The following is a 16,816-nucleotide window of genomic DNA, read 5'->3' as shown; positions in this document are numbered from 1 at the left end:
ATGGAAAAACAGCAGCAGGACATAAATGAAAAAAGAGGGAGCTACCAGAAAAAAAATGAAGGCAGGCCAAAACTTGAAGATGAGTATGGCTTAGTGAGAAGACGACAAGGGAGAGAGGATACATGAGGGTTTGAAGAAGTGAAACCCGTTCACTGTGCGTGGGGAACAGAATGCAAGGTGGGCGGAGACAAGAGAATGCAAGAGAAATAATTAGCGGCTGGGTCAGGAAGGGCCTTGGTGAGTCATGTTAGAAGTCTGAGGAGGACAATGGGAAGCCTCTGAGGGGTTTTTAGCAGAGGGGAGACAGAATCAGATGTGCCTTTGAGCACATCAACCTTTCTGCCTTGAAGAGCAGTGGTTTTCAAAGGGGTTCCAAGGAGGCAGCAGGAACGCCTCAGGGCCTTGGAGTCATCTTTGACTTCTCTCTTTCTTTCTCATCCCATTATCCAATCCATCAACAAATAGCATCAGTTCTATTTTCAAAAATATATTCAGATGGGCCGGCCCGGTAGTGTAGTGGTTAAATTAGCATAGTCCACTTCTGCGGCCCAGGGTTCGGCTGAGGGTTCGCTGGTTCAGATCCCGGGCATGGACATACACACTGCTTATCAAGCCATGCTGTGGCAGCGTCCCACATATAAAGTAGAGGAAGATGGGCATGGATGTTAGCCCAGGGCCAATCTTCCTCAGCAAAAGGAGAAGGATTGGCAACAGATGTTAGCTCAGGGCTAATCTTCCACACACACACACACAGACACAAATATATATATACACACTCAGAAAGGAATTACTTCTATCTTTACTCTTACTATTCTAATCTAAGCCACATTCTTCTTCTGCCTAGATGACTATTTAATATCTTGCTAACCAGTCTCCCTGCTTTTGCCCTTGTCCCACATAGTAGCCACAATGATCCTTAAAAAATGTTAGATCTTGTCACTCTTCTCAAAACCCTCCAGTGGTCTCTCGTCTCACTGAAAGCCAAAATCCTCACACATAAGGCCCTACAAAGACCTGGCCCCAGCAACTTCTCGGCCTTCATCTCCCAGTACCCTCTAGCTCACCTTCTCTGCTCCTCAACACTGGCCACATTGCTGTTCTGTGAACACACCTAGCAGGCTCTTGACAAAATATGCTGTTCCCTCTGGTTAGAACGATCTTCCCCTAGGTATCCACCTGGTTCATTCCCTGTGAAGAACTGTGTTTTCTAAAAATGATTCCAAAAAAATTTCTGGTTCCACATGCTCTTCCAGAACCTTGCCATTCTCCCATCAAGAGGCTGGCTGGGCTGCTGAAAGTGCCAAAACCAGGGACTCACAAACTTGTTCAGGCTCTGTAAAGAGCCAGATAATAAATATTTTAGGCTCTGCAGGCCATACAGTCTTTGTCACAACTACTAAACTCTACCACTGTAGAGTGAAAGCAGCCACTGACAACATAAAAGGAATGGGCATGACTTTGTTCCAATAAAACTTTATTTATAAAATAAGCAGTCAGCTGGATTTGCCTGAGGGCCATGGTTTTGCCCACCCCCCTCTAGTCAAGTAAAATGCAATGGAGGTGGCAAGTGACACTGAGTGACTTTTGAGGCAAGACTAAAAAACGCAATACAGCTTCCACCTTTCTCTCTCTGGTCACATACCCTGGAGCCCTGATCTAACATATAAGAAGTTGGGCTAACTCGAAGCTGTCATGCTAGAGAGACCACATGGAGAGACTGTATAGAGAGAGAGGGAGCCCCAGCTATGTTCCTAGCCCAGGAGACACACCTGTGAGTGAATGAGCCTCAGATGATTCCCAGTCCCCAGCCTTCAAATCACCCCAACTGACTTCCAGTACAGCAGAGAGGGGCTGCCCTGCCAAACTCTACTCAAACTGCAGATTTGTAAGCAAAATAATGATTGTGTTGTTTTAAATCAAGAGGCAACAAACTACAGCCCTTAGGTCACACTCAATCTGCCACTTGTTTTTGTAAACAAAATTTTATTGGAACACAATCACGCTCATCCATGTAAGCATTGTCTATGGCTGTTTTTGCACTTCTACAGCAGAGTTGACTAACTGTGACAGAAACTCTATGGCCCACAATGCCTGAACTATTTACTATCTGGCCTTTTGTGGAAAAAACCTGCCAACCCACGTTTTAAGCCACTTAAGTAGTATTGGGATGGTTTGTTATGCAGCAAGAGATAACGGAAACACTCCTTTACTTCCTGTAAGCCTGCACATAAATAACACCTTAAAGAGGCCTTCCTTTACCTTTCCATAAAAAATAGTGTTTTCATCCTATAAATGCCATTAACATGTCACCTCTCCTCTAAAAAGCCTTTATTGAAGGAAGCAATTAAAATGTTGCACCACCTTATACATATGTACACTGTATATTGACACACATTACTAGTTTCTCTAATTTTGTTTGATCTCTAGATTGCAAACCACTCAAGGACTGGGTAATAACCTTAAACAGTCAAGAGTACCACACATAAAACAATATAGTATTTGGGGCCATACTAAATGGTGATTATTGATAAGGATAAAAAGCAAAAACTGTGAAGTTTAGCATTAGTATACCACTGGAAATGTCTTTATATTTCATCTCACTGAATATGAGAATTGGAAAGAACCAAGGGAGCTTTACTTATTTTCATATATGTTGCCAAGAATTAAATTACTGTGTATATTTGGGTAGAATAAAATATAGACTTAGGTAAACACAAGAATACCCGGATTTGCTAGAGGAAGAAATTGCTTATTCCTAATCTTAGGAATAAGTTTATAAGGAAAGGCCACGGCAGGATCTTTTCATACTTATGCCTTCACATTAAGGCTGCTCACATCATAACAAGTCAGTGAGATCCTCTGCTGATAGTATGAATGAAAACTCATGTGACACATTTACTGTAGTCAATAAAAATTGTAGGAAGGATGATTTGAATTACTCTTGCTCTAAGCTAAGCTCAAACTTGTTTAGCATAGTGCATGGTACATAAGTATTCGATGAATAAATGATGAACAAGAAAACAAACAAAAACAACAGTTGGGAGTACAGGATCAGATTTACCTCATCTCTTGATTCAGTCTGTACTTCTCTTTTTACATCAAGTAGACAATTCAGAAACATAGTGACCTCCAAAGTCAACATACAGATTTAATTTAATTGATAGGCTTTCCTGACATCATAAACCACAAAATTACAGCTCGAACTGGTTTTGAACAGCTGCCAAATATTCCCTTACTGGTTTGTAGCTATCTTGAGCACGCATTCAAACATTTACAGGGAAAGCTTGCCAAAAGTTCTGCTCAAATTGAAGAATGACTTTCTATGCTACAGATAACAGATGTAAGATTCTTAAATTCTCTTCCTACAAATCAAAAAAAGTAAAAATTATATTTCTAACCTGGAAACCATGAATTGGAAAATGCTATTGCTTTTTTCATTTTTAAAAGTGAGAATCGTTGTATGAATTGTCAGGTATATTTTTCAGAAAACCTGAGATGATATAAATCAAGATTTGCTCACCATGGCATTCAACAACCTCTTGTTATCCCCTAACATTGCTGTTCACTAGCAATATCCCCTCCCCACCCTACTCTCCCACAACAGAACAACTAAAAATTTAGAGTTGTCATTGTTGACCAGATCACCACTGGTAATCAGATTAGTTAAGCCAAAGTGGGCTCACGTGCTGTGTTTCTCTCCCGGTTTGAGTGACCAAATGTCCGTATTATCTCTCTGGACTCTTTCAGGCAGTTCAGCTAGAATTTTAATGATTCCTTTTTCCATTTTCTACAGTTCTATGACTCCCATGCCCCTTCTCTTATTACACAAATAAAGGAGAAATTTTTCAGAAAGCTCTCAAAGAGTTGGTCAGTTTACCCTTCCTTCCATCTCTATCTTTCTCCTTTCTTCTTTTAATAAACATTTATTTTATGTCATATATTGCATTAGATCTTGGTAACTCAAAAGACAAATATGAAAATAATCCCTTACTTCAGGGAGCTCACAGTCTAATAGGAAAGACAAACGTATAAACCAACGGTTACAAAACAATGTGATCAGTGCTGCTCGGGAGTGTGTTCAAGATGCTATAGGAATAGAGATGAGAGAGCACCTCACTCCTGCTTACGAGATGGCTTTGCAGTGGAGGTGACACCTGAATAGACAGGGACAGGGAAGGGAATTATTGTAAGCAAGCAAATATTCCTTCATTTATTCACAGATCTGAACCTCTACTATGTGCAAAGCTAAGGATACAACAATGAATAAGAGAATGTTCCTGTCCTAATGGTGCTTACGTTATAGCAGGAGACACAGAGCTGACAACTAGCTGCATAATTAATTAATTGCAATTGCGATAGTGCTACAAAAAGGTACAAGGCGCTAAGAGAACCTAAGGGGACCTGACTGAATGTTGGAAGGATGGTGGAAGGTGGTGGTCAAGGATGGCTTCTCTGAGAAAATCATGTTTAAAATGAAATCTGAAGGGTAAAGAAGAAGTGGAAGAGCCTTTCAGAGAGAAGTGACAGTGTAAGCGGAAGCTAAAGTGTGAAGCAGGAAGGAGTAGGAAGCCAGTTAGACAGTTACTGCAGGAGTCCAGGTAAGAGAGCTTGGTGTTCTGGAGTGAGGTTGGTACGTAGAGACAGAGAAGCAGCCGGACAACTGACTGTCTACAGGAGAGGGTGAGAAAGTGAGAACTTGCAAGGATGATGCTAGATTTTTGGTTTAGGCAGCTAGGTAGATGGTTTGTCCCATTCACCGACCAAGGTTGGTGAGAAGATTGTGAATTCAGGTTTGGACATACTGAGTTTGAGCTGCCAGTGAAATGCTCTAACTGCGATGTTAAGAAAACAAGTGGGCTTCCCCAGTAACGGCTGGATTAGAGCCCCATTTCCATGATTTTCTTGTGAGACGTGAACTTAAACTTGGGTCAAAATGAGGGCTTACTTTCTTTTTAATGTCAAACCTATTAATGTAACTAAGAGTTATCCATTTCAAATTCAAGTACTTGCTGAGTCTGTAAAAAGTACATAATGCCCTTTTTCCTTTGACTCTTGCAAGACAGGCATGTGAATAGGTTTTTTTCAGCCAACCTTTTACCCTTTAATCTTTGCTCATCATTCCACTCCACCCTTCTTTGTGATCAAAGTAAATAGTAAACTGTAAACTTAGAGCTTTATAGATTATAAAGAGCTTTATAATAGTTATTACTATTTTACTACCTGAAATATCATATATCAGATGTTTCATTTAGGGCATAAATACAAAACAGAATCTTTATATTTCATGTAACTTGCTTAAAAAGGTACTGACCATATTTTCTTCCTAACAATTCCTGGGTTTACTCCATTCATAAGGGTAAGATCTAGCTACTAGAACATTACATAAACAGTTATAAATGCCAATAAGCAGATTATCTCCAAGAGATCTGAAATGGGGGGGACAGGCAGCGAAACTTCATCTCCACTTGCAATGCTTTGTTTCATTTAAGAGGAAAGGTATGGATCTGAAGCAAATTTGTCAATGTTGACATGTGTTAGTTCTGGGTGGTAGGTATATGATTGTCGTATTGTTCTCTCTGTTTTATGATACTTCTGTTTTTTCTCTTTCCATAAAAATTTCTGAATCAGCAACCAAAAGAGACACAAAAAGCAATTAATTCAGAAACAATTTTGCCTGTCACTTATATCTACTTTCTATTATATTTGCACTGCACTCATATACATGGAATTTTACAAAGTTCAATGCTTTGGGGTACTTAATTTCTGTGTGAAATTAATGACTCTTATTCAAAGCACCACTTGGGTTGTTAGAGGAATGACTGATACTACAGAAGGCGAGGACTCGCTGGAGTGGGATTTTGCTAACAGCAAGAACAAAGCTTTATACCTTTAGGTGGGAATAAATTATAGCTTCATACAAATGAACTTACTAATAAATCAAAGAGGAAATTAAGGGCAGTAAATCTGTGACCCAAATGCAGACTAGTTTAATGGGATGCTTTTCAGATTTTAAAGGAGTGCCAGCAAATCCTTTTTGATTTGCAGTAATAAACAAAATGCTGTGTGGTGCTTAACCATCAAAACACAAGCCTATGTTTTATTCTTCAGAGGGACACTTTCACTGCTTACATAAAATAACCTCAGAGGCCAGGGGTAAAGAAAATATCAAAGACAGATCAAGGAATCTGATAATTACTTTAAAGATGAACGTTTTGCAGACAGAGGCAAAAGCCATCACAGATATCTCACTATTAATCCATTCAAATGATTAAAAGAAAGAAAACACATCAAGTGCGGCATTTTGTTCCAAATGACTGTGGATTCATAATGTAGTAAGAACCTAGTTTTGGACACCATTCTGATTTCTCACAGAATAACTTATACTTTGAAATATCTTACTAAGTTAGGAAGATGTAGGGTTATAATCTATTTACATTCTTATCCATTTTTCCATTGCTTCATTTAGACACTCTTTCTTTAATATCCTTCCATTAATCTGCTGGCATAAGCAGCTGATAAAATTATTTTTTATCACTGCTGTTTGTTGACTATTTTAGTCAGAAGCTTGTCTGTGCCCCTCCAAGTCTCATAAATATAACTAACAGTTGTGTTCTACTTAATATCTCTAGTGCTGTCTTCACCAAAGATTAGGCTAGGCCCCACAGCATTAACTTCCAGCAAAATGGCATCTCCCATTATTTTGATATTGGGTAACAGTTTAGAGAAATAACTATACTGCGCTCTGCAAAAATTCAAAGTCAAAGTGCCAAGTGCCTTAGGCATTTGTCCTTAGAAAAAGTACCATGCCACTGCCTCCTTGGAGCAAGCCCGGACTGGAAAGGGTTTACTGTGATACACAAATACCACAAAGGGTCCAATGTGACCCATATCATTTTGGTGCAGGTCAAAACTAAGTTACATAGTTTTTCTTTAAGGGAGGCAGCATGCAAGGCGGGAAAAAAGTGAGCTAGAGAGTAACAATTATCTGGATTTAATCTCTGAGACTCCCTGCCTAACTCTGGGCAAGTAACCTAACCCCTGCAAAATATGAATAAGAATCCTCACTGGGCACAAGTAAGCATGTATGTGAAGTAACATACATGAAGTAACTGGCAGGCATCTACTAAAAATTAATTTCCTTCCCTCATGGGATTACCTCATACAGGGGTCTTTCAGCTCTACCTTTAAAATACTCAAAAAGAACTACACCTTTCAGTGTCTCTGTTCACATTTAATCATTTTGTGCCTATGGTGCCTGATCTCTGATTTCCTCACTTTGGGGCTCCCTGATTTTTATAATCACAAAGTTCATGGAGGTCCAAAATATTATCCAGGCTTCTAAGGAGGACCCTACCTAAATGATCTGAAAACTATGACCTACTATATTTCTAAGAGTCTCCAAAGGGACTCATAATCACCATTGGTAACTCATTACATTAATTCAAATTCCTTATAAACAAATTCCTACTAATGTCTAAATGACACATTGAAGGTCCTTTCCCTCTTTACTTGCAAATATGATAAGTTACAGGCCCATCATACAACATTCCTTGAAATATGAAAACCATAACCATGCTCCTTCTATCAGGCTCCTCTCCAGGCAAACAAAGTAATATCACTGTTTATCAACGCATCTAAGTATTAATTAATACACACTCACAGCACAGCTTACAAGTAGGAAAAGAAAACGGGCTTTGAGGGTCTGTTGTGTACACTTATTAGCCTTGGGGACCCTAGGCAAGTTCCTTAACTTCTCTGAGCTTCATTTTCCACATCTGCAAAATGAGGATAAGATTATCTTACAGAATTGTTTATTTAAAGGGTTAAATTAAATGAAATAATGTAGACATTCAAAATATAGTCACTAGTGTCATCTTAATAAAATAAAAAGCAGGCTAAAGAGGAAAAGAAAAACACCTACCATGTTCACTGCATCTTGATCAAAAGGGTTCCATTCTATATTCTGAGGATAGTGGGCCAGAACTTTGGATTTGAATGTTCTTCTCAAAGGACTCTGGTCAAAATTTTCACCTACAACAAATAATTAATAATTAGTTAATATCTGAATTTTTTTCAAAAGCATGTCATAGTCATTTTTATTTTGTGGATATACTGACTGATAATGTTGAAATCTGATTCAATTTCTACCTCTAACAGTCTGAGTTGTAAAGTTCTCAATGGACAACTGAAAAGGAAATGTTAATAAGAGATCTGCACTTAAAACTTCAGAATCTGAATTTTAAAATCCTGGCTAGACACTGATACTAAAAATCAAGATATGCTAAAACAGTCCTTGCTGTAACCTAATTGTTGTCCTCATTTCACTATGTGGTGATAAAAAAATCTATTTGGAAACATTTAATTCACTGAAGAAACATCTTGAATTAAGCTAATCATACTTTTTAGGATCCTGAAATTTTGTACATGGATAGACTCAATGCTGCAGTACTCAAAGGGGGCAATTTTGCTTGAGTTTCCACAAAAATCTCTGATAAATGTGACTGCGTTTCCAGGTTTTTACAAGTAACAGAATTAGAAACATCATTACTGAGTTGTCTAGTTTAGCAGACAGAACACAGTAAACACACTAACCTCTGAAAAGAAACAAGCTATTCCAAGCCAAATTCATCACCTGCCAAAATTCTAGAAAGATAAAAGCAGGCTATACTTTAACTATTAAATATAAGAAAATTCAATAACAGCTGTCAGCTCAGTTCTTTATCTCCTTGACCAAAAATTAACTCCCATTAGACCTGTTACCCCCAAATACTAAGTTTCATAAAATATTTTAATGTGGATGGATCTTAAATTCTCAAAGTCAAAAAGCTGAGATTGGGGAATTAGAAGACCTTGGAGCAATATCATTGTCTCCTACATAAAAATCTCCTGGGTTTTTTCTACTTTTTAAGTTCTAATTCAGTGCAAAACATGAGCTGTCATATCAAAAGACAAATGCCACTTACCAGTATTTGTACAAGTAAAAATATCATAAAGCAATTCATGAGTCATACTTGGACATCTAGTTAGACTCAGTTTCCATTTTTGGTAAAAATATGAAAAGATGAAGACTAAAACACCTTTTAGTGCAAAATTAACAGATGACAGAAGGAGGGAAAAGTCACACTCTAAAATTTTATTGGAGACGGCAATATAAAATATAGAGGAGCTTTTTTGAATAAAGGCACATAATTTAAACAGATCTGCTGCAGCAAATAATTTACTGTTTCTAATTTAAGCCCTTGGCTAATGATCATTTTCCTTTGGATTCCTCTTACTTATTCAGGCAAGCACTTCATCTCTCTATCTTTCTACCCCATATTTCCATCTTCTAAGAGATAGAGAGCTTCCACTTCTAGAAGAAAAACTGTCAAAGGTGTCCCTAAGGAAAGTTTATCAATTTTTGCATCATGCTTCTAAGGTATGTAAACATCAAAAAGTCAATGGAAAAATGTGAAACTGTCAATGTGTCTGAAAAAAACAGTCAAGGATGATTGATTTTAGAAAGGGTAAATGATATCTTTAAGCTGATACTAGATTCTCATGCAAACATTAAGAAGTTTTATATTATTCACTTCATTTAAAAAAAAAAAGGTTACTTTTCACTTCAAGTCAGAGAAAAAACAAAACAAAACTTCCCTCCTGGTTCTAAAGATCTATGCTGCTGACTGCGCTATTGACACAGCAACAAGATATCCTCAGATAATAGCCATCAAGAAACCCTCTCTCTCGTCAGTCCACCCTCAAATACCAGAAATGCTTATTTTTATCATCTATAAACATAAAATAAAATACGAAACACTGCAGGGGCAGAAGAAACAGTACATAAAGCAGGATATAACTCCTTGCAACACTTACCTTTTAATGAATTCCTGCCTGAGTTTGGTTAAAATAGTAACATTATGTTCATTCATACATCAAGTTATTAATGGGACAGGAGATAAATCAGAAAAGTCATGACAGTGCCATTTTCAATATAATTGTTCTGTTAACTAAGGAACACCACACCCTCTTGAGGCACAATGAATCAACCAGAAGAGAGAGAAGGAAAACTACTTCTGGAGAGAAAGATTTTCACAGAAACAAAACATCCATGAAACAGAAACATAAATGAAAAAACAGAACTACCACCACCACCACCACTTCTTATTAGACTGCCAAAGCGGGGGCAATAGGCAAGATCATTGCCATATATACAGCTGTCTTGGCAAACACTTTGAAGGAAGCTGGAGGAAGAACCAACTATGTAGAAATTCTGATAACACTGATAAGGATTTAGAATGAGTGGATGCAGCTGGTACCAGCCAAAGAAGACAACCTTCCAGATGCCTTCTGGAGACGTGAGATGCGGGAGCAACCTACTCATCTCATTTGGAACCTATGTTTTATAAACCTCTAACTTAGAATTTCCTGCTAGGACTTAGCAGGAGAAATGAATCAGTCTAAGAATTTGGATTCCAAGGAAATGAAAATTATACATAAGCAGTCTTTATTTAACTTAAAATCCACCTTTTAAACATTATCCTGAAATGAACAAGGATTATAAATTTGTGCAAATATTAATATCCCCCACTACAACTACATGTAGACTTAATTCCAAGTAATACTGCCAAGTAACCTCCTATTAAGCTGCAATTAAGCCTTTCCTCCTAAGAAAATAGGACATATCTGCCAAGAGAGCTGAAAGACTAGTGAATAATTTTTTGAAGACTTGAAGCAAATGAGGTCTTTATGAAAATTAAGATGCAGATGAGAGAACAGAAATACCAAATAATACCGATTTTTCTGCCCAAGCAAAAATGAATAAAGAAATAATTATGATGGGCTTGGCGTGAATTAAAAGAATGATTTCTAACACCTCAACTTTTATTTTTATTTTTACCTGAAGTCGTATTTGCAGCATCCTGGCTCTTGCCATGACGATCTGCTTCTAGCCATTGGTACAAAACTACATAATGTAACAGAAACAAAAAGCTTTATGAACAAAGAAACACAAATAAACAAAAAAGCAAAAATGACTTTGAAGAATGGAAAATGAGAATAAAAAATTAAACAAAAGCAATTAAGCGTGAGACATTAACATCAATGGAATGTAGCTTAACACCGATAGTATGTAGCTTATAAACTATTAGTAATAAGAAAGCAAAGAGAACAGGTAATTTTACTTTAATGTAATAAGTGAAATGCTATTTAAACATCTGTAACAGTTATTCACATGGGAAAAAGCACACATACTCTTTTCTTAATGCTAATTTGAAGAGAAATATCAGGAGAAATGTTTCTACAGTCAGATATAATAAAATATGATAGTAAGACTAAATGACCAACTTGAAACATTACATCCCAACCTCTGCGTACCTATCAGAACGACTGAAGTCCAAAAAACTCACTATACCAAATACTGACATTATTTGGTATATGTCAAGTATACATATAAGTATGTGAAGTGACAGAAATCTCAAAAATTGCTGGTGGGAATGCAAAATGGTACAGCCACTTTGGCAGACAGTTGGGCAGTTTCTTACAAGGCTAAACAGTCTTACTGTACGATCCTATAACTCTAGTCTAATCAGGAGAAAATCAGACAAATTCCAAGAGCAGCAACCTACAATATACCTGGCGAAGACCCGCCAAAACTGTCAAGGTCATCAAAAACAAGGAAAGTCTGAGAAACTCACAGCCAAGAGGAGCCTAAGGAGACATGACAACTGAATGTAATGTGGTATATCGGATGGGATCCTCCAACAGAGAAAGGACATTAAGTAAACACTAACGAAATCTGAATGGAGTACAGACTTTAGTTAACAATAATGTATCAATATTGATTCATTAATTGTAACACATGTATCATACTACTATAAGATGTTAATGACGGAAAACTGTGTGTGGATGGGATGGGGGGTATATGAGAACTCTGTATTATCTTCTCAATTTTTCTGTAAATGTAAAACCGCTCTAAAAATCAAGTCTATTTTAAAAATTACATTTCACTACCTAAGGATAAAAGCATATATTATATCCAATCTTATAAGTAGTCTACCTTTTGTAAATCACTATGCAAACATAAGCTGAAGTTTGCTCTGCACTGAGATTCCATTTAATCAACTATCCTCTTAAGCACTATTAACTAGGAAGTGCCAACTCTTGGAGGAAAGTTTACTATGATGAGGACATAGGTTATTAATAAATTCACACTAGAGCTCTGTAACTTAGCAGCTTTGAAGACTGTTAAAACTTCTGGATGTCTTTTATGGGTTACCCAGATGTCTACAACTTTCAGACATCTTTAAGGAGATGTCAGTCTTTCCTTTAAAGACTCAGATACTGATAATGTAGGGTTCTAATGGCCAGGAAACCTTCCTATCCACACCTCAAAGGTTTGAGTGATCCCAGGAGAGTAGCAAAGGCTGAGCTTCTCTACTCTGGGGGGCTATTTACCCACAGACATTGTGAGAAACTTTCTATGCCCTCCATCCACAAAAACAACAACGAAAACAAAAGGCTGGGAAAGTTGCCTGTGGAACTCCTGAAATGAAGGAATAAAGGAACTGATTCATTATAAATGATGAAGGGTGCCCTGAAATCACCAAGGAAGTTATCTGGATCTTTAGGGACAGCCAGGACTGTGAACCGACATCTCGCTCATCACAGATAAATGGCGCCAAACAGCCCTCTGAACAGCCTACACACCTACATCCAGTGTGCAAGGCCCCAGGTTGAGGGTGCCCCAGTGGGCACACAAGTCAGCACACTCCTCCAGGACACTGCACACTCCCGGAGGCAAACAATTGTGACAACTGGGACTAGCATGAAAGAATTCGAGAAGCAGACTTCATTCATGAGGTATATACTACAGGTATTTCCTCTCTAGTTTACAGGAGTGGTAGCAGAGTAGAGCAGCAGTAGACCACGACACAAAAACCTCCCCATTGGGAAAAGCAAGCATGAACTTTACAACTGACCCTGAATATCACTCTCACAGAAATGAGACACGAAGCAGGGAAACTAATCCATTAACTAGTCTCACAATTCTCTTAACTCATATCTAAAGCCTATTCTGCCCTGATTAAGGTGGAAATTTGGCTGCGTTCAGGGTATTACTAGGAATATTTACCAATAGTTCCAATTATTTCATATAGCCCTTGTTTCTAGTTTTATCAGAGAAAAAGTATGAAAGCTATTCCAGGTCAATTTACTCTGACCAGTTACACAGAGAATTGTACATAAGCAAAAATCACTTTAATAGATTTAGAGGTTCAATTATTTTATCATTGCCTCCAGATTACCAAAGTTCAATTCACTACGGTCTAAATAATTCAGAGAATTTCCAGTGAAATAAGTGCATCTGCTTCACGCAAAGCTATAATGTGATCACTATTAGACCAAATTTGAATTTCAAAGTCTACTTTATAGCACATACAGTCATGTGCCGCATAACGTTTCAGTCAATGACGGACAGCATATAAAGATGGTGGTCCCACAATGCAGCTGAAAAATTCCTATCACCTAGTGAGGTCGTAGCCGTTATAAATAGTCCAACATATCACTCATGTGTCTGTGGTGATGCTGGTGTAAACAAACCTTCAGGTACCTTCAGGAGGTATTCCAGAAGAAGGCACTGCTATCATAGGAGATGACAGACAGCTCCACACGTTACTGCCCCTGAAGTCCTTCCATGGGACAAGGTGTAGAGGTGGAAGACAGTGATAGTGAGGATCCTGACCCTGTGTAGGCCTAGGCTGATGTGTTTGTGTCTTAGTTTTTAACAAAAAAATGTGAAAGTTAAAAAAAAAAAAAAAAAATTAAATAGAAAAAGCTTTTAGAATGATAATATAAAAAAAGAATATTTTTGTAGGGTGTGTTTGTTTTAAGCTAAGTGTTATTCAAAACTTTTTGAAAGAGCTAAAAAGTTTTAAAAATTTAGTGTAGCCTAAGTGTATAATGTTTATAAAGTCTACACTCGTGTACACTAATGTCCTAGGCCTTCATATTCACTCACCACTCACTCAGTCACTCACCCAGAGCAACTTCCAGTCCTGCAAACTCCATCCATGGTAAATGCCCTATATAGGTGTGTACCATTTTTTATCTTTTCTAGTGTATTTTTACTGTACCTTTTCTATGTTTAGATACACAAATACCATTGTGTTACAATTGCCTATAGTATTCAGTACAGTAACATGCTGTACAGGTTTGTAGCCTAGGAGCAATAGGCTATATGACATAGCCTAGGTGTGTAGTAGGCTATACCATCTAGATTTGTGTAAGTACACTCTACGATGTTCACACAAAGACGAAATCACCTAACATCGCATTTCTCAGAATGTGTCCTATCATTAAGTGACGCATGACTGTATTTAAAAAGATCACGTATAACTAAAAAAGAAATGTAACTAATATTTTTACTTAACATACCAGAATGTATATGGGAAGTTCTGGAAGGATTGAGCTCCAAACATTTCTTACCTCTCATAAAGTATCTGAAATATGTCATAATACAAAAAGTCTACTACGTTTGTAGATGATGTTAAAATACCAAGAACATACCTCTTCTCACTGTGGCTGGGAGCATGAGATCTGGCCTTTTAGTGGCTCCATGCTTCCTCTCAACTGGCACTGGGAGTAGGGACCCTACTTTCAGCTCCGAGCCACTGGTGAGGATTTCTACAGTCTGTGCACGGGGTTGCAAGTACAGAGGGATTGGTGCGATTTGTGAACCGTGGAGCTATTTCTCAGCCTGAGTGGCCCTGTTGCGTATTTCTTCATTCATTCCCTCTCCGAACCTTCCCATCCCTAGAGCCCCAGTGAGTTCCCTCTCTCATTATCCATTTCCACCATAGCCTATGTCTGACCAGGGTATTTCTCCACAGAACAAGGCCAAGCCCCATAATATTCCCCTATCCTCCTGTCCCTGAAGGATACCACAAAAGTCTAGATGCTTTAAAGAAATTTTGCCGATGGGAACAATGAAAACAGACAGGAAGTTAAAAAAGGTAATCTCTTCTGCCCTGTCCCTTTTTTCATTTTGTTCCTTTTCTCTCTAAAGGGAAAGTTAAAACACATGCACTCACACCCAGACAGAGGTAATAAATGGTGGACAGAATATTCAGAGTCAATAAATCTTCCCCAGTATTCTGATAAAGGTGAGGAGAGGCAATGGAGAAGTATGGATGCTGCCTATGAAATCCAGGCTGAGGCCAATAGAAAGGGAGGGTGTGGTGGTGAGGTAACTCTTCTTCCAATGTCTACCCCGCTAGGCCCCCAACTGTCTGTCTCCAAAGATCCAGCCTGAATTGCGATGAGCTGGAGTTGGGAGAGAGAATACTGGGCAGTAGTGGGTCCTACAAGAGAGACTGACTAGGGAAGGAACAAAGCGGGTAGGGTGGGATACAGGTTAGTACCTAAAATGAAGAGGCACTTCTGCGACATTCACAGAGAAACAGTTACTGTACGTGGGCTGTCTCTACATCACAGTAAGCTGTCCTCTTGGAAGCAGATCCCCCTAGGAGGCTGCATATTCATTATTCATTCTGATGGCTTTACCACTATTTAAATCATCTCTGAGCAGGTGACATATAAGTAGAGACCTGATAAAGCAATAATCATCATCACAGTTAACACACAGGGCTTACTACAGGGCAGGTGTTATTCTAACTGCCCTACATATATTAACTCATTTTGTCATCACAATTACTCACGAAGTAGGTCTTACTATTATTCTCGTTTTACAGGTGTAGAAACTGAGGCGGAAAAAGGTTAAATAACTTGCGCAAGGTCAGACAACTAGAAATTCAAATCTAAGCAGTCTGACTCCAGAGTCTGCTCTCAATTCCATGTCTGAGGTCATCTCAGGAAAGAGTATTTCAGGCAGGGGAAACAGCAAGGACAGAATCCCTGAGGCAGAAGTGAGCTTGTCATGGCTGAGATGCAGCAAGGCCAGTACATCGATGCACTTAAGTGAGGTGGCGGAAGATGACGTCAGAGAGGTAACCAGGAGCCAGATAAAACAGGGCCTTGTAGGGGGCCGGGTGGCATAGCCAGGTTAAGTGCATGTGCTCCGCTGCTGGCGGCCTGGGGTTCAGATCCTGGGCACGCACCAACGCACCACTTGTCAGGCCATGCTGTGGCGGCGTCCCATATAAAGCGGAGGAAGATGGGCACGGATGTTAGCCCAGGGCCATTCCTCCTCAGCAAAAAGAGGAGGATTGGCATGGATGTTAGCTCAGGGCTGATCTTCCTCACACACAAAAAAAACCAAAAAACAAAAAAACAGGGCCTTGTAGGGCGTGGTGAGGACGTTAGATTTTATGTTAAGTATCATGAGAAGCAACTGGAGCGTTTCAAACTGAGAAGTCACTTTGTTTTAAAAGGGTCACCCTGGCAGCTGAGAGAATAGACTGTAGTGGATAAGACTGGAAACAAAGAGACCAGTTAGGAGGCTTCTGGAATAATCTAGGCAAGAGATGATGGTGGCATGGATTGGGCAAATAGTGTTAAGCTGGTGAGAGTGATAAGATTCTAAATATATATTAAAGGCATAAAAGATATGATTTGCTGACAGATTAGATGTGAGAGAAAGGAGTAGTCAAGAAGGATATCACAATACCACGGTTTCTGGTCTGAGCACCTGGAGGAACAGTGCAGCTATTTACTGAAACAAGGAAAAATGGAGAAGGAGGGAGTTTTTCGGGGGGGCAGCGGGGGTCAGAGGGCTGGAATAAAGAATTCAGTTTTGGATATGTTAAGTCTGAGATGTCTATTAGACATCCAAGTGAAATTTTTGAGTAAGCATTTAGATATATGAATTTAAAATTCAGGG

General features: G+C 38.7%; 1 protein-coding gene across 7 annotated transcripts in view; it reads right to left on the bottom strand.

Moving 5' to 3' along the window:
• The window catches only part of DENND5B (DENN domain containing 5B), a 193,235-nt gene that overhangs the window by 103,365 nt on the left and 73,054 nt on the right, over positions 1–16,816 (bottom strand). For 4 of the 7 annotated variants that reach the window (XM_087442601.1, XM_087442600.1, XM_087442596.1 and 1 more), the window contains exons 2-3: positions 10,880–10,945; positions 7,922–8,031 (exon numbers count right to left, since the gene is read on the bottom strand). In XM_087442601.1, the coding sequence (XP_087298727.1) occupies positions 7,922–8,031; positions 10,880–10,945 (176 nt within the window). Of the gene's footprint in view, positions 1–7,660; positions 7,772–7,921; positions 8,032–10,879; positions 10,946–16,816 lie in introns of those variants that run through there. The other 3 variants (XM_087442595.1, XM_087442598.1, XM_087442599.1) reach the window with 3 other exon arrangements.

The sequence above is a fragment of the Ceratotherium simum genome, chromosome 17, assembly GCF_057802395.1.
Source record: "Ceratotherium simum simum isolate JZ-2026a chromosome 17, ASM5780239v1, whole genome shotgun sequence".
In the NCBI taxonomy this organism is placed as follows: domain Eukaryota; kingdom Metazoa; phylum Chordata; class Mammalia; order Perissodactyla; family Rhinocerotidae; genus Ceratotherium; species Ceratotherium simum.
Note: the sequence above shows the minus strand (reverse complement) of the source record. Positions and strands in the feature narration are given on the sequence as shown.